Source organism: Acipenser ruthenus, chromosome 5 (assembly GCF_902713425.1).
Source record: "Acipenser ruthenus chromosome 5, fAciRut3.2 maternal haplotype, whole genome shotgun sequence".
In the NCBI taxonomy this organism is placed as follows: Eukaryota; Metazoa; Chordata; class Actinopteri; order Acipenseriformes; family Acipenseridae; genus Acipenser; species Acipenser ruthenus.
The window spans coordinates 18,922,080-18,948,918 of NC_081193.1; the positions used below are offsets into that span (position 1 = coordinate 18,922,080).

Below are 26,839 nucleotides of genomic sequence, written 5' to 3' on the forward strand. Positions count from 1 at the left end.
TTTGGAAAATACTAACCAGGGCTGTCAGTATACATCAGAATGTAATATAGAGTGTGTGTGTATGTAGATAATGGTTGGCTTCAAAGTATAAACTCAGGTCACTGGAAACGAGGAAGTGTTGAACAGGTCTTTAAATTATTAATGTGCAGCATTTGGAGGCGAGGCAAGACTTTGCTGGGTGGAGCACCATTTACAACACTGATTTGTAACTCAACAAGCAATCTGGTGTTTCCAAACTCCCTTCAACTGTATACTGTGTAAAAGAAAGGACACCACTCCAGCCCTCAACAGTAATAGTTGTTAGGGGGGCATGCTGTATATGTGTTTTTTTTTTTTTTTAAATCAATTGAAGAGATTTATAACAAATATAAAAGCAGGAGATAACAACTGTCAAGAATTCCAGTTCTCAATAATGCCTCCATAGTCGCACAAAGCAGTATACAGTAGTCAACTATAACAATAACCATCCACGGGTATATATATACATTTGTGTTAACTGCTTTAGATTGTATCTGATAAAATATTATTGTATTTATTTATTTGCTTTTTTAGGGTTCTGTTTATTTCAGAGCTAGTTTTAACTGTATAACAAAAGCTTACTCTGTCGATTGGCCTGTTCTCCCAAAGCCAGCTAGCTTTGTTTTCACAGCTGATCACGCAAAACTCAACTCCGAATGTGCACAAAAAACAAAGCCCGCGACTCCCTCAAGAAACATTCATCACAATCACTGACAGTACACAATTAACTGACTGTACAGTAATGCAACCCATCAGTTACAAATTAATTCACCATAACGTTGGCAACAAGGTGTATTATGTCTACGTTTTACACTGATATAAAAACAAGACATATCACGAACACGACACGTAAAAACTTTACAAAAAGTTTAAGCATTACACTTTCCAGAAATACCGACAATATCAACATTTGTCCACAAGAGGCGCTCTTTTCGATCGGTTTCCCTTCCCCCAACCTCCTACTGTGTTGTAATATATTTACACACAGCTGACAAAACACAATTTAACACAACGGGGTTTTGTTTTGTCTGTTTGCTTTCACAACTCTCCGAGATCCCGTGAAACGCTGCGGGTCACGGAACCCTCTGTGACAAGGCTTCCCAGACTGTCAAACAGTAAGCCGGCGAGACACATTTATTTTTACACAAAGAGAACTTGGACTCAAACATAAACTGCTGAAATTACACAGGTGACTCGAGCAAATTTTACCAAGACAGCTCACAGGGCGAATTCCGACCACTGTCTCCTGTCCCCGCAGCCACTTTCACTCAGCAAAAAGGGACGATATTTTTTGCTTAAAATTGATCCATTTGAACAAAAGGCAAGCAACAGACCGCAGGCCAAACAATATGAGTATACCGAAATGAACCCCCCAGTCTTACATGATTGTGTTCCTCCAAACTGGTTGTGTTCCTGACAGATGACCTGGTCCTGGATGAGATGTAATGGTTGGTACTGTGCGACAATGGCAGGGAGCTCCTCCGGGTATTCACCATGTTTTTATTTGTCCTCTTTATGTTGTTTTAGCGAGTGGAGTACCAAGGCGCCATTTCTCTTAATCTCGTTCTCCCTCTACTGTCTGTAGATGAACTACACACACCAGGACTTCCGCTTTCACAGTGGACCTCTTTCCCTGTTTGTAGTTGTCAGTTTTCCGTGTAAATATAAGTAAATAACTATTTGTTGTTGTTGTTGTTTTTACAAATTCATAACTTTTATTTATTTACAAAAAAAAAAATGCAAATTCACACTTTGCGCATTTGTCGTCATTATAATTCAGCCCTGGTCTGGTAGAGAGAGACTCATCCGATTATTTTCTTCAACTTCACTGTATTATTACAGAATTAAAGTTTATTTCTTATTTTTTAACAAAAGGTTGGTTAACAGGTTTAGCACTTTAAACCCTGCAGCTGTTAAGTTATATAAAACCCATATGAACATAAAAGAGTTTTGCCGTGACGTGAAGAGCGGCACTACAGCAGCGTATGGTGTAACTTTATCTAAATATAAGATACATGTAAAATAGCCTTATAAACTGATACAATTGGTTACATTGTACACATTGTTATCCTCGACATACATGTTGTGAAGCCGTTGGTATTGTAGATTTACATAATATATCTTCCTCTGGTTTATTTTTCCTTGGACTTTTTATTATTATTTTGCCACAAACACCCCTGACCAGGTCGACTCTGCACTAGTAACATGTGCGAGCACTGGGTAGATTTGTTTTGATTTTGTAAGGGCGGAGCTACAGCCGCATTGCTCCCATCATGTGCGTGAGGTCCACATCTGTTTAAGCATAGGGATGGAAGTCTTATTGCAGATAGCAGTTGCACCCATTCCAGGTTTTAATACGAGCTTGATTAGCCACTGTAATGTAACCAGTTCAAGTGAGTCTTATCTTATTTAGCTCAGTAAAACCAGGAATGGATCAAACTGTTGCACCCTCGTGGTTCTGTTTATCTCTAACTTTAAACGAGGGTTTAAACTTGTTCCCTTTCCAGCATTTGCCCAATACTTCCATATTAAAACGCCATTCCAATGTTTACTACGGGTTGCCTTTGTATAAATCCTACTTCATCAGATTTGCTTTTAAGTTAATAACCTTTTTAAATGTGTACACAGATATGTATCTTTTAAAAAACATGGAACATTACATTCCCTGAGAAAACTTCCATTTGAAAATATACAATATAAGTTTCTCCGAGGTTTAATAAAGTATCGTATAATAATGTTCCATGCATTTCTTTGTTTTTTAAAGTTTTTTTTTTTTACATATTAAGATTTTTTTTTTTCTCAAGCATATACTGTATGTAGAACGCATATAAAAGTAAACTATGGTAGAAAGCAGTCAACATTTACATTGGAATCGTGTATTATTGTTGAAGTGTTGATTGTGAAATGGGTTAATCCGTCTCATAAAATCTGCTGGTTTAAAAAAAAAAAAAAAAACCATCAAGATATGTAACGAGTGCAGGTGCCACTTGGTATACCCGGTTAACGTAATTGTCTGAATGAGAAGGTGTCTTTACGCCTACACGTAACCGTATAATCTTGTATTGTTTGGTGGATGCATTTTGTTATTCAGTAAGTATTTTCTACAGCATCCACGTTACTTTTGCTGTGCACGTTTTGGTTACTTTCACATTGTTGCTGATTACGCAACTGCTTGGGCCATCTGCTCTGTTTCATTTGGGTGATGCCAACATATTTCTCCAGTCTTACTACTGAAAAATATTTTTTGCCTTAGTCATGAATGTAGTGAAATTCAAACGTTTACATAAAAACCAAAAGTCGGACTGTACATCGTGGAGAATAAGATAAATATATATTCTGTTCATTTTTTATTAAAAATGAGTTTCCTTTCTTCCCATTCCACTTCCACATGACTGAAAACAACAGGTTACAAAAACAGTTAGCAGCATTCTAAAGGCATATGGTTTCTCTGAAACACTTATTTTGTTTAGGTTCAATCACTTATGCTACAGTATACAGGTACTATAAACTATACTGAATAAAGCCAAGGTGGCTTCAATATAGTTTATATTGGATCAAATGGTGTGAGTACACATTATTCAGTAGAACTGCAGGGAAATACATTAGTTATTTGTAACATTTTATAGTTAAATTGAAATCCCCAACTGTTTAAGAGCTCAAAACAATTAAAACAGCCTAATTAAGCTAATTATGAGTTCAATTAAGGATTTAGTTAAGTAATTGAGAGCTCAGTTGTAATGAAAACCAGAAGACACAGGGGTTCCCAAAGACCGGATTTGAAAACCACTTCTCTAAATCTGTGGTTAACACACCCTTGGAAGAGTGTAGTAAAGCTTTCTAACTGTCAGCCATGGTAAATGCATTCACCAATTAGAATTTTTCTGACTGGTATTTTTGCTTCTCATTAATTAGTAAATAGGGCCTGACACTGGGAAATACTATGTGCAGTCATCTCAATTTTCCTCCCGCAATTCTGGCAAAATTACCGCTGCTTTGTAAATGAGGCCTCTTACATTCAGCTTCTTACAGCTAGTGTATAGTGGAGCCGCATCTTCAGTGGTTTTATCCTGAACTCCCGATGCCTGCCACACTATCTCAGTGCGGAAGAATAATTAGGAGAAGCACTGTAGATCACCATGCTCCTAATTTAGTGGGCAATGGGCTACACTATCTGGACCAAAGCTTGAAAAGCCCATGTCAGACTTTCTAAATGAAATGATATTTTTAGAAGAGATTTCCAGGAAATGTTTTGCAGACACCTTTGTGTTTTATAGTATATGCACTGCTGTGAATGCCACCTATTATATTTTATATTGGGGGTTAAAAGAATTGCTCAATTTAGATGCAGCACAGTCAATGGAATGCTTTGCACACAGGTTTTATTTTTACTAGTTGTCAAGCAGTCGTATTTCTATTCTACATATATACATATATACAATATATTTTGTTTTTTATTCTGTTTATTTTATTCTTTTTATTTGTAGGTCTTGTTTTCATAAGCCTTTTTACTTATTTGATTGTCAAGAGCTTTGTCGTGGCTAGCCATTAAAAGCTGCTGTATGAAAATTATTTGGTTGATTATTGTGGCATTTACCAGAGAATCTGAAAACACCTGTTTGATGATGCTCTTGTAGACGTGAAATTTCTGTGCTTAACCATGCACCTTTACAGCTTCTTAGATGTAAAAGGAGGCACAACATGAAAGAAGTTAATACCATAAACAACAGCAAAGGCAGAGAATGGTGTTTTTCAGGTAAGCATTTAAATATTTAGGAACATTTGTTGTATAATAACTCTAGAGAAAATGATACATTTTGAACGTGACAAGGCTGTTTTTTTCTGCATTAATGAATATTATGTTTAATCTTGAAATACCTATTTTTAGGCTATGAAATAAGCCAATTTTTACAGTGAAAAAAATACAGCCCTTCCTATGGACAATCTGGCCACTAGAGCTGGAGAGTTGTTCCTGGCTTCAGGTCAAAGTGCATTAACCCAGAGTATAGTGAATTAAACTCCCTGTTTGAGTAACTGCAGTTAGAACCACTAAGAATGACAAGAAACATCCAGTAAGAGGTAAGAGGACAAAACTAAGCTTGTTGCTATTTAAAGATACACTGGACACTTTATACAACATGTGTGTTGCACAATAATAATAATAAAAAAAGGTTTGCAGATACAATTGGAACACAAAAAGTTCATTCACACTTGATCATGCTAGGAAGAAAGGGCATGTACTGTGTTTGCTTCTTCACAGATACATGTTTTACTGTGTTGTTAGCAGGACACTGTCCGTTCTTGTACAGATATGGGGTTGTTCAATAGGCAGAGGTTGTTGTGAAACTGTGGAAGAATGGATTCACAGTGAATGATGGTGGTCTCCGAAGCTACACAGATGCTGCAGATCAGAAGTCCTTGGAGTCAATAAAAAGAGGGCAAGTATCATGCTGAACATTGTATTTATTTTGATGACCACCGATATGAATAATACATAATGTATCAATGTCTTACCCCCTGTAGGGAACAATATCCCAGAAGATTGATTCTGTATATAGTACAGGCCTCCATTAATACTTTCTTAAGAACTATTCATTCGACTGTGATGAAACTTGCTACGGGGCCTTCCATTCCTGAATCTTTTGCATGAATTATAGCTTGCTTAATTTTCATAACGGCTTGGCCATTTTATGGAATTCTGCATGGACATTTGTTGTAAAGTTATTCCACACACTATGAATAGATCACCCTGACACTATTGAATACAACCACATTGATGAAAATATGCATGGATTTTTTAAATATGCTTTTAAAGATTCTACGGATAGAGGTCTGTGTTGGGGTACACCCTGCCCTTGTGTGTATTTTGTTTATTTTGTGTTATGTGTTATTATTTAAAACAACATTCCTCCATCCAGGGGAGCAACCACCAATAAAAGGTATTAAAACCAAAACTTGTCTCGGACAACTGGAGGCTGCTAGAGTGGAAAATGCTGGCAGATGTTTGACAACAGCTTATTTTCCCACCTGAGATTGCCACCAGTAACCATCGACCTGATATTGTCTTGTGGTCTGGATCAGCACACCTTGTTCACCTGGTAGAGTTAACAGTGCCATGGGAGGATGCTGTGGATGAGGCGTACAAAAGGAAGAAACTTCGGTACGCTCAACTAGCTGCTGAAGCAGAACAGTGAGGATGGAGAGTCCAGGTTTACCCAGTGGAGGTGGGTTGTCGAGGATTTGTGGCACACTCCACAACCTGGTTTCTCAGACATAGGATTCAGTGGCCAAGAGTTGCAACACATAGTTAAGAACTTATCTGAAGCAGCAGAGAGAAGCAGCAACTGGTTCTGCTTGAGACAAAAATATTCTTATTGGGAACCTCAAGCACAGTAGAAATAAAAAAAAAAAAAAACGTTGATGTAAGGAGGGTAAGTAAGCTGGGCTTAGCTGAGTGGGGGACGGAGGGGGGTGATGCTGGGACACCAGAATCATTATTGAGCCCTCTTAAGGTGTCGTGGGCTAGTCGACGAAACACCAAGGGTGGAAGGTGCCCACTTGAAGACCCCTACTCAGCTCAGTCCAGACGGTTGTCATGCTGATGCGCCAGGGAGGCAAAATAGGCTGATCCCTGCCAGCATTACACTTCAGCCATCAACACCAGGCAGAAGGATATCTACATCATCAGATGGAATGAAACGCAGATGGATCACATTAGTTTACAGTAAAATAAGCTATGTCTTAGTTGGTGCTTATCTTGGTGAGAGCTAAGTCCAGTATTAGCATGAAGTTTTAACAACTGGAATCATTTATGTATTTAGGTCCTATTGTTTTAGATTGTCAGGGAAGAGTTATTTACCTTCCCTGCCAAATCACTTCACGTGCAGAATGTGCCGGGGCTCAATTGAATTAACAAGTAATCGAGCCCCGGCACAGCTGTATAAAAGAGTGGATCAGCCGCTCATCATGGTTGGGTTGTTCAGAGGCAGAACATAAGGTAAAGAGAACTAAGATAGCAATTGCGGCTTGTGCTGGCTTTAAACTGGCACGATACAGGTTAGCTGTGTTTGTCTATTTGTTTTGGCCATAGTGTGTTTTTTCGCGGTCTTTGGGACCTGCTCATTCATGTTACTTGTTGTTCATACCCTCGACGGGTTACCATACCTTGTGTACTGTGTTCATTTATTTTCCTTGCGTGATGCTTTGTGTAATGCTGCGACAAATATCTGAACAACCATGTATTTGCAGGGGAAAAAAAACATGTAATTGCTAACTTTCAAAATTAGCAAGAGGAAAGATAGCTCTAGCTGTGTGGGATTTCTCTCTCTCTATATATAAAAAAACAGAAGATCAACGCAGCCACTCTCGGTCCCCTATTTACTCCTGGCTGTCAAAAAGCCTTAGCATTTTAGACACTAGCTGCCAATTCATGAACTCTACATACATGTGAAGTTGCTAGTGCTGCTTCAAATTTAGGAAGCAGTCAGTCAGTCTGTAATACAGGTTAGGTACGTCACTCCGACTTGCAAAAGAAATTACTTTACAGTGATCAACTATTCTTTTCATGATGCTATCCTAGTTTTTGTTATGTGGAATGTAATAAAAGAGAAATAAAATGGATAAAAAGTAATGTTATTACTTTATGAAAACGTGTCTATGACCACTGTGTTTATTGCGAAAACATAACAATGGCAGGGATTATTTTTAAAAAATGTGTAGTCTTGCTTTTATGTACTGTTTTTACCTGACCCATAACTACTGTGTGGCATCCTTTGTTTTGTAGTTAATTCACTAGGGTAAAATAAGGTCTACACAAATTATTCTAGGATATTTTTCAACTGTAATGCAGTGGTTCATATACTGGCTTTGATAACGCTTTGCAAATTAATGGACATTTGAATACTGAATCTTGAATGGATATCTGAAACATAAAAATGCCATGCTCATCCCAGTATGGAGTAGTGGTTAGGGCTCTGGACTTGACCGGAGGGTTGTGGGTTCAATCCCAGGTGGGGACACTGCTGCTGTACTCTTGAGCAAGGTACTTTATTACTCCAGGAAAAACCCAACTGTATAAATGGGTAATTGTATGTACAAATAATGTGATATCTTGTAACAATTGTAAGTCGCCCTAGATAAGGGTGTCTGCTAAGAAATAAATAATAATAATATTACTCATTATTCAAAGAAAATAAAAAAAATGCATATAGAAAAGCATTGTACGACTGTCAATACACATTGGATAGCTTGCCCGTCCTATAAGTGCACGGTGCTTGTATCCTAAGAAAGAGAAGAGATTGTTTATGTTTCTAGGCTGTGTGGTCCAGTGGTTAAAGAAAAGGGCTTGTAACCAGGAGGTCCCCGGTTCAAATCCCACCTCAGCCACTGACTCATTGTGTGACCCTAAGCAAGTCACTTAACCTCCTTATGCTCCGTCTTTCAGGTGAGACGTAATTGTAAGTGACTCTGCAGCTGATGCATAGTTCACACACCCTAGTCTCTGTAAGTCACCTTGGATAAAGGCATCTGCTAAATAAACAAATAATAATAATAATAAGTACTAGCATTGGGGCATGTTGGATTCCAGGCACTGTCTTCTCTGCATCATGAGTCTTGGAGATAATCAGTAGAAAATCAGTACTGTTTGTTGTTGTTTAAAAGCCAATAACGTGAGGACATGTGGCACTAACCTAATGAATGAGGTCATGCTGTGCCTTTGATTAAAAAGCCAGTGTGACATTGTTAAGCATATTTAACAACATCATTTCTGTACAAAATAGCTTGTCCAAAGGCTCAGAGGGCTTGCTTTTGATAATAAAATGTGAACCCTGCAATGGAACTGCCACTGGGTTGGCCAGCAGCTGGTGAATTTAATAAATCACTAATTAAATAATTTATTTCAGAGTCACTATAAAATAATGTGGGCTCTCATCATGGGCACTGAAAAAGAAAATCAGAAAATGAGTTAAAATTTTATGGATGTGGCTCCAATTATTTCCAGGGGTAAGTTATCACTCTAAAAAGTTTTAAGGATATTAACCTTTCATCCTGTATAATATTGTTACTCTCTTATTTTTTAATCTTGGATTTAAATCAATTCAGTTGGAGCAAACATGGTTTTGTTTTGTTTTTTGTTTTGTTTTACATTATCCTTGGGTCTCGCAGCCACATGAAAACACCAACTGGCACAATAAATAAATCACCCTTTGGTAACCTTGTGCATTGTTTGTTTTTATTTATTTACTTATTGATTGATTTTCATTTTTTTCAAATCCTACCATTGCTACTAATTATTATGCCAAGGTTTCTTTATGGTAACATGCTGGAATTATAATTGGTATCCCAATGGTATTTCTCAAACTTTTCCCTAAAAGTATTTTTAGCTGGTCCTCATTTTGGAGAACCTCCTGAGAGACAGTGCCAGTCATTTGAAAACCAACATGATAAATATTTAATTCTCATCATCATTCCGATATCTTTTTCGGTGCTTCAGGAATTCTTTGGGCTTCGTACAGCAGTAAGCTCTGTCTTACTATATAACTTATTCATGGCGCCTTGAAAGAGTCTTCTTCTCTTTATTATTGTATTGTTTTATTCCTTTGGAGCTGGATAAAGCATTCACCGATGAGGAGTTGGTAAAGGTAGAGGACTGTAAGAATGAAGTGTACATGCCAGCACAAAAGGTGTTTCATCCTTTCAGGAAGCAAGGCTACAGACTGGGAAGGTAAGGACATGGTTCACGGTTCTTTATGTGGTGCAATAGGTTCACTAGCCTTTTGATTTCTGAAGGTGTAGGTTTGAATATGAAGTGAGCTCCACTAATCAAGCAGAGCTGGTGCCTCTAAGGCAGGTTTGAAGCTTGTTCGCGGTAGAGGGAAGCTCACATTTCTACTGCTTGTGATATCATTGTGTTAGGTATTGCTTTTGAGCAATGGTGTTCAAGGAATCTGTTTGTGTAGCATGGCTTGTAAGAGTTATGATGTGTAGTACAGTATATGGTATGGTATATGCTATTTACAATCTAGTAGGCTCATATGAGCATTCATTTTATTAAAAGCTAGTGGTCGTTTTTCATCGCAAAGCTTGATTAATCATTTATTTTACAAAATGATGGTGTTAAAGATAACACTATGTTTTTAACTTTTTTGGTGAAGTTTTATCACTTTGGAGTACATTTAGATACCAGTGTTTTATTGTGATTATGGAAATCTTGCATGAGAAGCAATGTTGTATATCATTTAAAAACTGTAACATAAAGGGAAAATAGACAATTATTGTCATGTTATATGACAATTATTCTAGTTTAGTTTCTGTTCGGATTGTACAGCCTCTTTCTTCTTGAGGACACCAGAATCACGGTCATGAATCACAGAGGCAGAAATGTTAAAGGGACTAGGAGCTCTTAAAATAAACAAATCCAGTGTGGAGTAGTGGTTGGGGCTCTGGACTCTTGACAGGAGGGTCGTGGGTTCAGTCCCTGGTGGGGGACACTGCTGCTGTACCCTTGAGCAAGGTACTTTACCTAGATTGCTCCAGTAAGAACCCAACTGTATAAATGGGTAATTGTATGTAAAAAACAATGTGTAAAAAATAATGTGATATCTTGTAACAATTGTAAGTCGCCCTGGATAAGGGTGTCTGCTAATAAATAAATAATAATAAAATCCCCTGGGCTGGATGAGATCCTTCCAATAGTACTCAAAGAAATGAAAGAAGTTATTTACAAACCGCTAACTTATTTACAGGGGTTGTACCGACAGATTGGAGAATTGCAAACTTAATACCGATCCACAAACGATGCATTCCGGCGCCTCCTTAAGACTCACCTCTTCAAAGAGCACCTGTAGAACTCCTCTGTTTGTATCCTGGGACACTATCACCCTTCATGTAAATGTGCTTTATTTTGCTCTTATCAGCCCCTATTTTACTGCATTTAATCCTGTACTTCAGAAAACTGTAATCTGCCAAGTTTTTAACCTGTAGTACTTTGTATTTAATCACATCCTGATGTAACTATCACTATTTAATCATATCCTGATGTAACTATCACTATTACCTGCTGTATTATTGAATTGTGGTTTGTCAAACTTGTACTTTACTTGAACAAAAGTTATTGTATTTCTTGTATTCTAACGCTTGAAATGTTTTTGCTTACGATTGTAAGTCGCCCTGGATAAGGGTGTCTGCTAAGAAATAAATAATAATAATAATAATAACACAATGGGAGACAAAACCGAACCAGGTAACTACAGACCAATAAGCCTGACTTCTATTATATGGAAACTTATGGAAACTATAATAAGATCCAAAATGGAAAATTACTTTTTTTAAAAAATGGCCAATAGGCTTTAATTGACTTGGGGTTACGCTTCAAGTATGATTATATGCTTAAAAATAATCTAGCCATCCGAGAGACACCGATGAGACACTGAACTAATGACCCATTAATGCTATGCCTAATACTAGAATGTCTATGAGTTTTAGAGAGGGGCTTCAACCGATTCACGAGGTTCATTGCTTCATTGAGGCTACAAATCATACACGGGGCTTCAAATCGCTCACAGGAGCTCATTGAGGCTTTGGATCAGTCACATGATTCAGTGATTCACTACTTCAGGTGATTCAAATGACCACTGCTTCATGTGAAGCAAACAAATGACGTAACCCGCCTCGAACCATCTGAAGCACAGTGTTCCGCATGAAGCAACACATCACGTGATCTGACTGAACCAGAATCAATACAATGCTTCGCTGAAATACAGCCTAGATTACTCCTGGAAGGAAGCATGTATTATTTCTTTCTCTCTTTTTTTCAATTTGTTTATTTAAAAAAAAAATATCAGCAAATATGATTCTTTTAGTTTTGCATTTTGGAAAATGTAATTATTATCATTTTTTAAAATCTAAAACAAGTTCTCTACACACACTTCCTCTCAGGAGCAGGGATTCGATCCTGCGCTTGACAAGCATTTCTAATTATACGATTTACTAACTAGTTGCGCCACCGGGACTATTATCTTACTTGTTTCAACACTAATTTCCCAGCCGAGTACATCAGGTCAGATATGTCTACCTTTCTAAAGCAACATTATGGTGTTTTCGATTGTACAACAATTTTACATTTCAAGTATGATAGTGCGTATGCGTGTCTCGCTTTTTTGTTGGGTAATCACATGTGTGGTTGATATATAACCAGATAACAGAGAAATTATAAAATATAACTTCATTTTGTAAGTTACAAATGACACTGACAGAGCCTGTAAAAAGCGTGCTTTACGGTGTCTCGTGTACATTAGGCTACAGATCATAATTTCTAAATGCCAAGTTCCAGGCAAAAGCAGCCTGTGTGTAACTCATATGTTCAAGTTCAAGTGTGTTCAATGACGCGGCTCTACCAATAGATGTCACTATGGAGCACGACGCGCTTTAAGTGATTCGGCTCAGTGAATCTTTTATGAAGCAAATGGTTCAGTGGTTCAAGAGGCTTCACTTTTCCCACCACTACTTTACACAGTACCTTTGTCTTTATACACTTGCGCACACTATCAAGCGGGCTTTCTATACACACCAGCCCTGAACAGACTGGCTGCTTCATTTAAATACCCTGCACCTGGCTCTAATTTACAATGATCACCAATTTACAATGATCACTAATAAAACAATTAACACAACAACTAAATTAAACCAATGTGCATTTGCACATTTTTTTTTTCTTCAGCAGGGAGAAATTTAACCCTCTCCCTGCTCACAATATATATATATATATATATATATATATATATATATATATATATATATATATATATATATATATATATATATATAAACTGTGCTTGAAGCTTTCATTTAATAATTCTGACTATACTGTATATATAGTTAAGCCACTAGGTGTCTCTTTGTTCCACTGTATTTAGGAGTCCCAAAGTGCTGCAATTTGTCTAACCAGAGCATGTTGTGCCCTTAGCCCTAGGATTGACTTTTAATGATGGCACTGCTATCCTTTACAACAGTTCCTAAATAACAAAATATATCATATTTGCAACACGCTTGACTTCTTAATAGAACAAATTCGTTTTCCCATTTGTTACTACAGTAGTCTCTGCATATAGGTGAAACAGAATTTTTCCCATTGTAAATGCTCTGCCTAAAGGAACAGGAGCTTCTCTTAAAAGAACACCCTTTCGGCACTGATAGCGATTAGTTACTAACCGATTCAAAACGGATGCAGTACTGTTTTGTAACCTGATAACTCATCATCATCAAACTCAAATTCAAAGGGTTTATTCAATATTTTCCAAACTGACTTGCATTTAACGTGTGTTGGGGTGCTGTGTTAATAACCATTGTGTTAAAATTCATTCTCGTATCTCGTATAATTACTGTTAGAGCCGCTGCTGCATTTTTACCGTATGTAGGAGTGCTTTGTTCATTTAATTTGCCAGTTAGTTTATTAAAGTTAGTTTATTGCTTTTCTCTTATTCTGTTCATTTCATATGTTGATGCATGTGCATCATGACATAAGTAATAAATATTATTATTATTATTATTATTATTATTATTATTATTATTATTATTATTTGTTTATTTAGCAGACGCCTTTATCCAAGGCGACTTACAGAGACTAGGGTGTGTGAACAATGCATCAGCTGCAGAGTCACTTACAACTACGTCTCACCCGAAAGACGGAGCACAAGGAGGTTAAGTGACTTGCTCAGGGTCACACAATGAGTAAGTGGCTGAGGTGGGATTTGAACCGGGGATTTTCTGGTTACAAGCCCTTTTCTTTAACCACTGGACCACACAGCATACATTTGTATTTATTGATTCACATCGTGATTGGCATTGGCATATTGATTTTGTCCAGTGGTCAACTCTGTCTTAAAACACTTCGGCTCCCGAGGGGTGTTCTCTTAGCCAGAGATAACATGTAATATGATTATTGTCATTGTTTATATTGATGAAAATAAATAAAATAAACAGTATTTTACTTCAACTTTTTTTTTCTCTTAGATTACCTTAAACTGGCCAGTTACACTTGGAGGAGATAACCAAGACTTTAAAATTTGCATCAGCAACATTATCACTGGTACCCTTTTTGGTCTTTGTTTGTTTGATTATACAAATGTATACAAATGTTTCAAGCACAGTGGTGTTTTTTTTTTTGTTTTGTTTTGTTTTACAAATTGTATTATACGTTAAACAGATATTTTTTTTATATCACAAACATCTGATGCAAATTGGTGCAAATTCTGGTGCAAATTAACTGGAGCACACATTGAAAATCACCAGTTATGTTTCCAGTGTGTTTTGGAAACCATCCTATAAGTCAAACTAGGCACTTTGCTTATTAAAATTAAAATCCCTTGGTTTGTGTGTGTGTGTCACAGGTTATAACACTGTGTACCTTGGACATGAATACATTAGAAATCGAGTTATTTGTGGAGCCTGATTTGTGGTTAAATGTCATCTGGTATTAGTGGACTGTATGTTCAAGCCATCCTGCTCTCTCCTGTCCCTAGTGCTGCTCTCAGAGTAATACCGGAACCCTGGCCGTCAAGCTCAGTAACTCACAGCCCATCACACGCATTCAGATCTGGCTGGCAGATGGAAGGAGACTGGTGCAGAAATGTAATCTATTTTAATTTAAGACATCACTGATGTTGTGGCAGTTCAGTCCCATTGTAAATATCGCTACATGTTTGATCATTTTAATGCACAAATGTATCTGTTTCTAGATAGACTGGCTTTGGGATGCAATATTAAAATGATAATTCAGAACATGTTCAGTTGCTACAATGGGGTAGTTTACCATAAAGGGGTCTTTTTATTGGTACAATCTATTGTACTACTAAGGAGGAAATGGATTTGGAGGTTTTATTTATTTATTTATTGCATTTATATATCGCTTTTTATACAAAAGTATCGCAAAGTACTGTACAGTACATAGCAGAAAAAAGAACAAACCACAATACATTTGTATACCATGTCGCACATACAACTGCCACAGTCAGATCATTTAAATAACAGTATACACATAATAATACAAAAGCAGCAATTTTAAAGTTACATTAAAACCCACTAAGATAAGAAAGCCATTTTATAAAAGTGTGTTTTTAGTCTTGACTTGAAAACTGTAACGGTCCCAGCTTCCCTGACAAACGAAGGCAGAGCATTCCATAATTTAGGAGCTCTACAAGAAAAAGCCCTGGTTGCTGTGTTGCTTTTGTTGACCCCAGGAATAACCAGCAGCCCCGCATCCTGTGATCTCAGAGTGCGGTTTGGAAGATACGGGGTCAGTAACTCCATTCAGGGCCTTGTAAGTTAACAGCAAAATCTTAAAATCAATTCTATACTGCACAGGAAGCCAGTGTAAACAGGCCAAAACAGGGGTAATATGTTCACTTTTCCTGGTTTTAGTCAGAATTCTAGCGGCGGTATTCTGAACAAGCTGCAAGCAGGATACCAGAAAAAACTGCATTACAATAATCAATTCTAGATGAAACAAAGGCATGCATTAGTCTGTCAGCATCGGATACGGAAATAATTGTTCTAAGTTTGGCTATATTTCTCAAATGCTAAAAAGATATAGTAACTTCCCTAATATGTCTCAAATGATAGATCAGGATCAAAGATGACCCCCCAATCTCTTAATTTCTAGTTTACGTTTTGATGAGAGACTGCAAGGGTCAAGCTCATGTAATCCCACATTTCCTTTTAGTTGGTTCTGTGATCTCACTAGCATAATCTCCATTTTATCTGAATTCAACATTAGAAAAATCTGTGACATCCAATGCTTGATGTCTGTAAGGCAAGTAGTTAATAACACCCAGGCAGAAGAAATTCCTGGCGTTAGGGACAAATATAGCTGGGTATCATCACATAGCAATGGAAGTTCACTCCATGTCTGCGGATAATGTCACCTAATGGTAGCATATATAATGAAAACAACAAGGGACCTAGAATGGAGCCCTGTGGAACACCATAGACAACTTCCAATTTTACCTCCCAAATAGGACAAACTGAAACCTATCAGAAAGATAAGATTTGAACCATAATAGGACAAGGCCAGACAGTCCTACTGTGCTTTCAAGACTATTCAGTAGGATGGAATGGTTTACAGTATCAAAGGCAGCACTTAGATCTAGAATAATTAATACTGATGAAAAGCCAGAGTCAGAACTTATCAGCAGATCGTTCACAACTCTGACAAGGGCCGTCTTGGTGCTATGTGCAGCACGGAAACTAGACTGAAACTTCTCGAATATACCATTAAGAGTTAGACATTTTTATAATTGAATTGCAACAACTCTCTCTAGAACCTTATCTAAGAATGATAGGTTGGAGATTGGCCTATAGTTATTGAGTACTTCAGGGTCCAAATTGTTTTTCTTAAGCATAGGCTTTACCACAGCTACCTTAAGTGCTGAGAGAGCTATACGGGAGGAAAGTGAACCATTTAAATTTTTTAAAATGTGGGTATTAATAACACCGGGTATTAATAACACCAAGAACATCTTTTAATAGTTTTGTAGGAATAGGATCAAGAGAGCATGTAGTAGCTCTTATATGTCAAACTAGCTCTGTCAGTTCCTGCAAGGTAATCAAAGAAAAAGCCCAAATAACAGCCTTAATAGATGTAGTTGATAAAATTGTGCTGGAGTTCTCCTTAATAGAAGGTGTCTGTGGAATCTCATTTCTGATGTCTAGTATTTTATTTTTAAAGAAATGTAAAAAGTCATTGCAGCTGTGAGAGGAGCCAATGTCAAGGGGATGACAATTAGATGAAGGATTAATTAATTTATCTAGGGTAGCAAAAAGAAATCTAGGATTATTTTTATTTGTTTCAGTTAAATTAGAATAATATGATGATCTAGAAAACGCCAGAGACTTCCTATAAACCAGGTAGCCCTTTCATGCGATGTAATGAACATGCAGTTTAGATTCACGCCATCTCCATTCTAGTTTATGACCCTCATATTTCATCTTACGAGGTGTATCATTGAACCACGTGAGTATTTTTTAAAGACACTGTCCGGGTTTTGATTGGCGCTACAGTATCTAAGATACCAGTCAAGGTGGTGTTGTAGGTATTAACCAGCTCATCTACTGATAAGGACTCGGAGTGGTAATGAGCTCAAGACATCAGAAAGCTTAACAGCAGTTGAATAATTAAATGATGTAAATGCAAGGTCCACAGTCTTTTGAGATACTGGCAGATTCACCTAAAAAAGAATGGCAAGATGATCAGAAATACATCTAGGGTCAGTGCTTAATTTGAGCCGGATCCTGCCGGAACAGGATCCCTCACCTCTCAGATTTTACTTTTTTTGTTCCGGCACCTAATTTGCCCCGATCCGGTACCTCTCGCGGCATGATTTATTATTTTTTCCACTGTTTGCACTGTAAACATTCTAATAAAAGCGATCAGAGTTAAAGTTGCTTCTGCCTCCTCGTTATTTCTCCCGCCACCCGTAAAAGCGCATCCTATCCTGCCACACCGATTCCAGACCTGCTCTCTTATTTGTACATAGAGGTTATGGGGCGGGCCGGCGAGGTAAGTAACTGATCTTGAAACAGTGGTGGTCAGCTAGTGAGAGATCCCTACGTGACACGTCACGTAGCCTAGGCTAGTCGTCGCTACTGAATTTGAAACGTGTGGTGGGAAAGGAAAGCCAAATCAAAAATGAGGAGGAAACTGCTCCTGATGGCGATGCCTTAGAGAGCAGCGCTGTCTGCGCTTAATCCCGCCAGTTCAGCATCACCACCGGCACGTCCTCCACTAGCTAGTAGACCTACTAGTGAGTCAGACTCGGCGGGAGAGAGGGACGGGGTCGGGGAGGACTAGTGATGGGCACTAGTGAATCGATTCATTTCGTTCATTTGATTCACTGATTCAATGACACAAAACCAATCAATGTAGACCGCATTAAGATTGTTTACGTAGGTTTATTTGAACCGGAAAGAACGAGTCGTTCACAAACTACACATCACAAAAGCTAGGGAGAATCTATATTTGGATCACTTGGTTCATAAACATTAAATTAAATATAGTTTGACAAAAAATAATAATATATATTTAAAATACTGGAGATAACATAACCGTTTGAACCATTAGCATTTTTTAGCCATCAGTATCAATCTAATCTAATTTAATTTAATCTTTAAAAAAAATAGTCAATTGCATTTCTTATGTGTTGTTTTTTTCTATACATTTGGAGTCACCCATTGTTTTTTACAACAAAAAAGAGAGCCTCGAACGAGTGGTATTTGTGGAACTAATCCGTGGTATTTATTCAGCACATAGCAAAACGCTGTTTGCCCAATTCCTCTTCTATCCAGTAAACCTTTGGGATTAGTCATGTGATCAATCACACGTTGAAGCACACCCATAACCGCCACCTGTACATTTTATATAAACAAAGTATATATTTAGTATTTTTCAGTGTTTAACACAGTAAAACAACATTTAGAAAATGTATATTTAATGTGCGCGTAAAATATAATAGACGTTTAAGAACGTCATCCATTAGAATGTGCAGTATCCTCCTAAAAGGTTGTTGTATCATAACTGATACTACGTTTCACCTTGTGGACTAAGGGGAATCGCCGTCATTATTAAATTATAAAATATTTAACCGTAGTTGTAAATTGTCATGTATAAAATACATTCATTCCTCAAGGTCAAATATTTAATCACAAGTTATATAATTAAGCCTTGTGTACAATAACGTTACAATACCAGTAGATGTTTGTATTTATTTATTTTGGAAATGAGGTGTATATCTCAATTATTATTATTATTATTATTATTATTATTATTATTATTATTATTATTATTATTATTATTATTATTATTATTATTAATAATAATAATAATAATAATAATAATAATAATATTTAGTAATTTGGCTGACTTTACTCAAGATGACTTAGAAGTATTAATCATAGGGAGGGATGAAACTAGCGAAAGAGTGGGTGGAATGTACATTAACGTCCTCTGACGTAAAAAAAACAACAAAGAGCGCTCAGAAAAAAGGTTTTTGAACATGCCCGAACCAAGGCCCATATAGCGGCAGCAAGCATTGTAGCCAAGGCTAAAGATGACACCTTAACACAGATTATAGTTACATTGTTTGGCTACATTGTGTTTGTCACTTTTTTCTCATGCGTTCCGGTACCTCAGAGCCCCCCGGAACACCCCCCCTCTCGCGCTCACTATGTGTTCCAGGACCTCCCTATTTACAAATTAAGCACTGTCTAGGGTTATGATGTTCTTAACAGCTAAACCTTGAGAAATTACAGATCTGAAGTATGGCCACGATTATGCGTAGGACCTTTGACATGCAGGATATAATCTAAGGAATCCAGTAGCCTCAAAAATTCCAAGGAGTTAGAATCAGAATCAATGTCAACATGAAGGTTAAAATCACCCAATAAAAGAATCCTATCATATTTCACTTTCAGTATAGATAGCAGATCCCCAAAATCAGTCAGAAATAGTGGGTTTGACTTAGGTGGTTGATAAATAATTACAGTATGAACAGGTAATGGACCGTTTAATGTCAAGGTTTAAACTTCAAAAGATGAATAACCTTCAACAATTTCCTGATTGATTCTAAGTTCTAAGAGTGAGCTTTCTGGAAAAAAGAATAGTTAAGTGGAGGAGCCTCAATCAGGGAAACCAGCTGTTTATGGTTTTTGCATCGGTTTGCAGCTGAAAAAACAAACAAACCAAAAAACATTTTAGCCTATAGCATTCCATAAAAAAGGCATTTTTTATAACTTGTAAATTGGCAGATGGGTACATACAGCAATCTAAATGTTCCTGAAGACCACATAACATAACTTGTGCCTTATTCTATGTTACAAATTTCTTATTTTGTAACCCAAAATGTATTTTTAAACACTTATAAATATCTCTTGGGTCAAAGCCACGTATGCATGATGTGCAAATCAGAGAAATCAATGGAGCCAGCAGCTATTGTATTAAGGTGCATGGCAAAACATTTTCACAGTATGTAAATAAAAAGAAAGCTTTTAATAAGCATACATACACATAGAGGAATATCATCATTTCATATTTTCAATGTTATTGAAAATCCTCTGGTAAACTCTAAAGGCACCCTTGACTTTGGCTTCAGCTGCCATATTTAAGTCATATGACTTAAGATTGCTGGCAAATAGATACGGACTGCTTGATTTATTGGACCCTATTCACAAAACTTTAAGGGCTGTTTTAAAGTGATTCTAGCAACCTGGTGCCTGTGTTGTACTTCCATTAGCTTCATAGGTTTCAAATGTGCAGTTTTGAAAGAAACACATGTTATAAAAAATATGCACTTTCATTTTAAAACATGGTACCTGGTAGTACATTAAATAAAGCTCTCAGTTTCCTTGCCTCACTCTAAGGAAATCTGTTACACAAAATGATCACTTAAAGTATTTGGTCATTTCATCTCAACAGTGCCTTTGGGGTAAAATCAACTTACTGGTTGACAGAATGTCAGATAATAAGGGAAGCAGCAGGAATGTTTAATCAGGTTTCAGTGACCACGACTGGCCAGGTCCCCAGCATGTCCTAGTGGAAACTTCCCAGTCTGAAACCTTGTCTCCATGGTTCAGGAGCTTGGTAACATCTATAACAAATCACTGTTCTAGAATATACAAACTATATTTGAATAACTATATATAGCATTGGTAAGCATTAAACTGCAATTAGGAGTCTCTAAAATATAATATATCTATTAATATAACTGTATTATAAATTCAGGCATACTGGTGGTCCTTAAAAGGTCATTAATGTTGGTATAAATATTTTTTGTATGACCTTTTAAACAATAATGTTTGAATGCCTTTGTTACTTTTATAAATATTTTCTAAAACAGCCTGGAAGTAACACAATGCTATTTGAGATTTATGAGAATACAATGTTACTTCCTATACATGCTTGCCACCTTTCCCCTTCCTTTTAATAAACTGCTCTTTCTGAGTATCCTCCCCCAACCCCCCCCCCCCCCACACACACATATACGTACGTTTACAAACAGAAACAATCTTATCTTTAAACATGCATTATAAACTTGGAAGTAAGTGTTTTTGCTTTGTCGGAAAACTAAAGTACTGTATAAAGCAGGACTATTTCCAACTGTAAATTATTTATATTGGCAAGACACAAGTACAGATAGTATAATATAAAACTTGTTTTTTATGGTGTTCATAAACCAATGATAAAACATACCTTTAAAATAGTGCTTGGGCAAACAAAATGCTTGCGTTTGTCATTGTCTTCATGTAAGTGTGCTCATTCTTACAGAGTGGTTCTGAAGCTCACTTGGGAATGACTAGCTTGTGTCCAGCACCATAAAATAAAATACAGCACAAATCAGATTTTGATTCTAGTGTGGTGTTTAGATCCTTGTTTCAAATGGAAGTGCTGTCTCAATTAGAAAGTAAACTGAAATAATCAGAAATTCAGCACAACAAAATGAGTGTAAAATAATGAATACAAATATACTAAATATATGTTTTATTACACAGACACTAAAACACAGTTTCAATGGCAGGATTTACATGCTAATGCAATGTTACGCTTATATCACGCTGTGCAATGAAAATGTCATGAAAATAGATGAGCATGATACATATGAAGGGGATAATAAATATCACAGAAAAAAACAGTAATAATAATGCAGTTCCAAACAGAAAAGTATCTATTTATGCTCAACTAATATGGTAATATAAGCACTGCAATAAAATACATCCATGTAGCCGTTTATTTATTTATTTAGCCAGGAATTTTACTCATTGAGACCAAGGCCTCAGTTATAAGGGGGTCCTGGGCAAACAACACAATACAACGTGTGGTTCAAACATAATCAGCACCTTACTGATTATATAAGGGTTTTTTCTTCACTTTTTTCTTTATTCAGAAAAAATGCAATAAAATTCATTTTTTTCCCTTTTTCTGTTAAACAGTGTTCATGCCAAACACACCTTTTAAAATGCTATTGCTAACCTTGAATGGATGTTTTGACTGTAAAAAAGAGTCTGTAATCGTAGTCTTAAAATCATTAAAATAGATTCTCAAGTATGACTGATGACTAATGTTTTCCATATTTCCGTGCTACAGTTTCAAAGCATCATGTTAACCCTTACAGCTGCGAGTAGGACAAGTTTAGTGTGATTTCCCAGTTCATCATAACCCCAGACTCAGCTGTATGCTGAAGCCACTCCTTCATTTTTTTAGTATTATAAGAAATATAATGCTAGGGGAGCTTGCTCATATGAAAACAAGCTTCATTATGGTCAGTAGATTGCCAATTTGTATTCTATTACAAAGGTCCTTAAGAGGATAAAAGGTGTATGACAAAGTGCAACTTGCTTTCCAGGTTAAATTTGAAGTCTCAAAACTAATCTAGGCCTTAGGTTCCCCTCCCTTTTCATTATGCCTTGCCACCTCCTGTTCACTCATATTAAATTTGCAAACTTGCAAACCCACCTCCTGTTCACTCATATTAAAAAGGTATTGCAAACTTGCAAACCCATTGTGTGTTTGTTTTTTTTACCACAACAAAACCTACAGTAAAGCCCTAAAATAAAATATATATATTTTTAATCATTATTATTTTTAGAATTCAATTTTAAAGTGGTGTATTCATTTTTAAAGTGCACTTACCTGGACATTTTAAGTACATATATATGGGCAAGTCTATAGGCTGTTTATCAGTTGTGAGAGTGTGCTGTGAACTGCAGTCCCTCCCTTTCTGGCAGGTGGTCAATAAAGCATCCCAGCGTCTTACTGACTGTAGTATAAACTAGTGACTGCAGAGCCATTGAGAGAGATGGCTAAAGGAAAGGGAGCCACAGAGTGTTCATCTGACAAATGGATCAAACCCCCAGGCTTGCAGCCTAGCAAAGACACACACCAGGTATGAAACCTCTTGCTTCTTTCATTCGTTCTTGCAGTAAGTTTATGTATGTAACTGATGAGTGAGATCAATCTATCTATGGTTCAATGTGTTGTAGAAACTTTTAAAGATGCAGGGAATGATTACAAACTATTCTGAACCATTTGAGGATGCCAAAAGTATATATTCCTTATATAGCAAAAGATAAACACCATGCAGTGAGAGGCAACATTTAAGCCAAAGTTGACGAATTATGATTCAGATATGTGAACTGGCACGTGCTGTTAGTCACTGGGCCAGATATATCAGGAGCTGGAAAGTAAATCTGTGGATAAAAACAAACAACTTGTGCACAACTTCAGTTCATATGTCATGTCTCTTCTTCTTCTTCTTCTTCTTCTTCTTCTTCTTCTTCTTCTTCTTCTTATTTGATTAAGTTTGTTAACCTTATTAACTTTTGAACTACACAGGATATGTGTTAATGTAGTAAATGAAGCAGGTGTGCAACAGTGTGAATTTGGATTCAATAAACACAAAATTGAATTGTGGTCTTGTAAGGTGTATTTTCTTCATAAAATAATCCATCAGTCTTCTTCGGATAAAGTCAGTTGAAAACAGTTTATTCAGGAATCAACATACAAACAGGAGCAAAGCAAATCAAATGTGATACATCAGTGATCTCACACACAGGCATCAGTTGATGGTGTTATGAGCTGCCCTGGTACAGAGATGGTATGTCTGAGCTGGCATCAGTGTTAATGTTAATTTCTGAGCTGAGCTTTCATGGCATCAGAGATGTTCATTTTTTTCTGAGCCGGCATACTGAGCTGGTTACTTTATGCGCTGGCATCAGTGTAGATGTTTCTGAGCTGAGCAAAGAAATTACTTCCTACAGCACAGATATACAGCTAGATTACATAATTTCCTTGACCAAATTTGGTCTTATTTCCCTAGCATGATGTGAGACAAAGCATATTAATAGTTAACATCTGTGTTTCTTCTTCACTTTACCATGGTCAGCAGAAACGCAGACAACAAGAAGTTACATTTAAGAGTTTTTCTAAATTCTCACAGGCAGCAAAGCGCTATACCCACGCATGACAGCAGCTATGTACAGCTTAAGTTCACTAACCCTGCGTTGATTCAGAGCTTACATTAAACAGGAAAATCACACAATGTTTACAGACAGTTTCAATGATTTCTTTACCATTTAACCCTTTGCTGCCGACGCACTGTAATTTCGTAACTTTTGTTACGATGACAAAACATGTCATATCTCAGCCGTCTAACTAGCAAACTTGTTTTTTGTTTGTGTGGGTCGTAGCCATGGCTACGGGCTGTGTCATCATACCATTGGTTTAGGGCTTGGGTGGGTGGGACGTATAATATTTTAATTACAAGGACGAGTCTCTGCCGCCACCATTACGACTGAGTGTACAGCGGATTCGAAGACCTGTATCTCCGGTTCTACAATTGCAAGAGTGCGAATCAACACATCATATAAACGGCAAGTGCTTGAAATAATTAGCCATTATTTTTTTAAGTTTTATTTTAAACTTTATATTAATTTAAAATAAAAAAAACACACTGTGTCATATGTGCTTACTGAGCAGGGCTAACTTTTATAAGACTGTAGAGACGAGTAACAACTGTAACAGCATCTTTTTTTTTATTTCTTATAGTTAGTCATAGTTATATACGTTGTTATTTTAGATTTTTTTTTTCCTTTTTTGAACTTGTTTCTCCTCAGAGATTGACTGGGGCAAATACCGCATGTGATGCCTAACTAGATATTGAATATTTATTAGCTAGCTTGTGTATGTGTGTAAAAGACAATATTATTATTTAGCTGTGTATTTTTATCGTTAGTTTAACTTTATTATTATTTAATTATTTATTTCTCTGTGTGTGAAAATGGATAGACAATCAATATAATAATAATAATAATAATAATAATAATAATAATAATAATAATAATAATAATAATAATAATAATTATTATTATTATTATTATTATTATTATTATTATTATTAATTGGTATTTATTTTAACATTTTTTGTGTGTATGCCAGGATATGGATGGAGACAAGAATCAGTTCCAGCATCTGATTCAGTCACTGAAGAGGAGGAGGGCCCTGACTGAGGAGATCGGGATCCTCTTTGTGGACCACGAAGGCATGGACACCATGGAGGACCTCATTGATGAAGAGCTGCTGCTGCAGGAAGATGAAGAGGATGATCTGGAGGAGCCCCAGTCCAGCACTTCAATTGCAGGGTAAGTATACGACACGACAGCACACATCGCTATCCTGTTCTGTGTTTTTCTTTCCCCCAATTTTCCTTTACAGCTGTTCCTGTTCCCTCCTACTTTTTGCATGTACTTGACCTCCGGACAGTTCTTACACTTGACTTATTTTTTGGTGGTTAGCTTCTCTTTTACAGCTCCTGAACCTGTGTATCCTTTCATGAAGAAACGTCGTCACTGCATGCCTCCCTCTGTATGCCTCCCTCTGTACCTTCTATACCTTCTGTTTCCTCTTTTTCTAATCCACTGCATGCTCCTAATGTCTTACAGTTTTCTTATTTGCAATTTGCCTTCCAGTTTTTTTATTGCATGTTTTCTAGGTTTCATCTTTCTGTAAAGACAATTTACTGTAAATAGTTTAGTGATTATTATCTTGTATAAAATGTTATAAAATGTATAAAACGTTATTTGTTGTTATAAAATCTGTTTTGCAATAAAAGGTTTTCAGTCTGATTTTATTTATTCTAGTTTTGAAAATAAAAAATATTCATATAAAAGTTTTGTCTAAAACTGTTTATTTTACCAATATTTGTAATTTGCTTCTTTTTTAAATTAAAAAAAAAACAGTTTTTTACTTAATATCTTGTGTGTTGTTTCTTTATTTTTTATACTTAAATAAATATAAGTGTATTTCAAACAGGGTAATGTTTCCAATATCAGTTTTTGTAAAGTCTTAGGCCTGGTCTGCATTTGCCATTTTGGAGGTCGATTTTTCTAAAATGCTATGCATTGTAAAACCTTGTCTAGCTCTGGAACTGTAGAAGATATTTCAATTCTGATTTCAGATTTGAAATCCTTGAGGTATTATGAAGCTACAATATACCGTAAGTTATTTTTTATAAAACTTGGAAAGAGTATTTTTTAATTATTTATTATTATTTTAAATTTGCCGTTTCTGGGGTTGATTTTTCTAAAATACTATGCATTGTAAAATTATGCAGCTCTGCAACTGTACAATATATTTAAACCATGATATAAAAAGCCTGCAGCTCTCCATGTTCGGGGTGGGAGTTCAGAGGAGGAACGAGAGAGCGAGTGGAGAATCAAAGAGCAAAAACTAAAACTAAAACGAAACTAAACTTACCGTCGGTTCAGTGAACGCGATTGCCCATCCTGATTGGTTTGTTTGGTGTCTGTGATTATTTTTGTTCAACCTTTTGTTTTCTGTGCTCTGTAAGTCTGTTTTTTTTGTTTAACTATTTAATTTATTTTTGCTTAATAAAAACGGTGCCACCGCATCGTTTATTTTGAAACTGCAGCACTTGGTGTCAGTATTTTTCCCTTCCTGCATCTGACCTGACGTCACCCCCAGCCACCCTGTCACAGGGTGAAATGAGGGTGTGGCAGGGTGGCTGAACGGTGACGTCACAGCAGAAGCAGGAACTAAAAACTGACACCAAATACTGCAGATCAAAGTAAATGAAAGACACGGCGGCGCCGTTTTTATTAAGCAAAAATAAAATAAAAGGTTTTAACAAAAAGAAACTTCCTTACAGAGTGAAATAAAACAGTTAAACAAAAACAAGTAACTAACACAAAATAAATAAAACTACACAGGTCAGGCTGGGCAGATTGCCTTCACTGTTCCCATGTCTTTTTAGTTTCGCTTTCT

The 26,839-nt window shown here is 36.5% G+C and overlaps 3 protein-coding genes across 4 annotated transcripts in view; 2 read left to right on the forward strand and 1 right to left on the reverse strand.

Annotated features, from left to right (window-relative positions):
* Positions 1-1,660, reverse strand: part of LOC117402349 (ATPase family AAA domain-containing protein 2B-like) — a 107,900-nt gene extending 106,240 nt beyond the window's left edge. The window contains exon 1 of the mRNA XM_034921161.2: positions 1,401-1,660. Coding sequence (XP_034777052.2) covers positions 1,401-1,514 — 114 coding nt within the window. The 5' untranslated portion in view covers positions 1,515-1,660. The remainder of the gene's footprint in view (positions 1-1,400) is intronic.
* A 563-nt stretch (positions 1,661-2,223) lies between these two features.
* ubxn2a (UBX domain protein 2A) lies at positions 2,224-14,657 on the forward strand. The gene is made up of 5 exons (XM_059024750.1): positions 2,224-2,238; positions 5,344-5,457; positions 9,609-9,739; positions 9,805-9,865; positions 14,535-14,657. Exons 1-5 carry the CDS (start codon positions 2,224-2,226, stop codon positions 14,655-14,657), a joined length of 444 nt encoding a protein of 147 aa, XP_058880733.1.
* An 8,199-nt stretch (positions 14,658-22,856) lies between these two features.
* Positions 22,857-26,839, forward strand: part of LOC117403409 (sphingosine-1-phosphate transporter MFSD2B-like) — a 32,824-nt gene continuing 28,841 nt past the window's right edge. For both annotated transcript variants that reach the window (XM_034005532.3, XM_059023757.1), the window contains exon 1: positions 22,857-22,943. In XM_034005532.3, the coding sequence (XP_033861423.2) occupies positions 22,857-22,943 (87 nt within the window). The remainder of the gene's footprint in view (positions 22,944-26,839) is intronic.

Bases quoted from the DNA above. Each gene is read 5' to 3' on its own strand.
- ubxn2a (XM_059024750.1), top strand. The intron at 5,458-9,608 runs GTATCATGCTGA...TTGTATTGTTTT, and splicing joins AGTCAATAAAAAGAGGGCAA to ATTCCTTTGGAGCTGGATAA. The intron at 9,740-9,804 runs GTAAGGACATGG...TGATTTCTGAAG, and splicing joins CAAGGCTACAGACTGGGAAG to GTGTAGGTTTGAATATGAAG.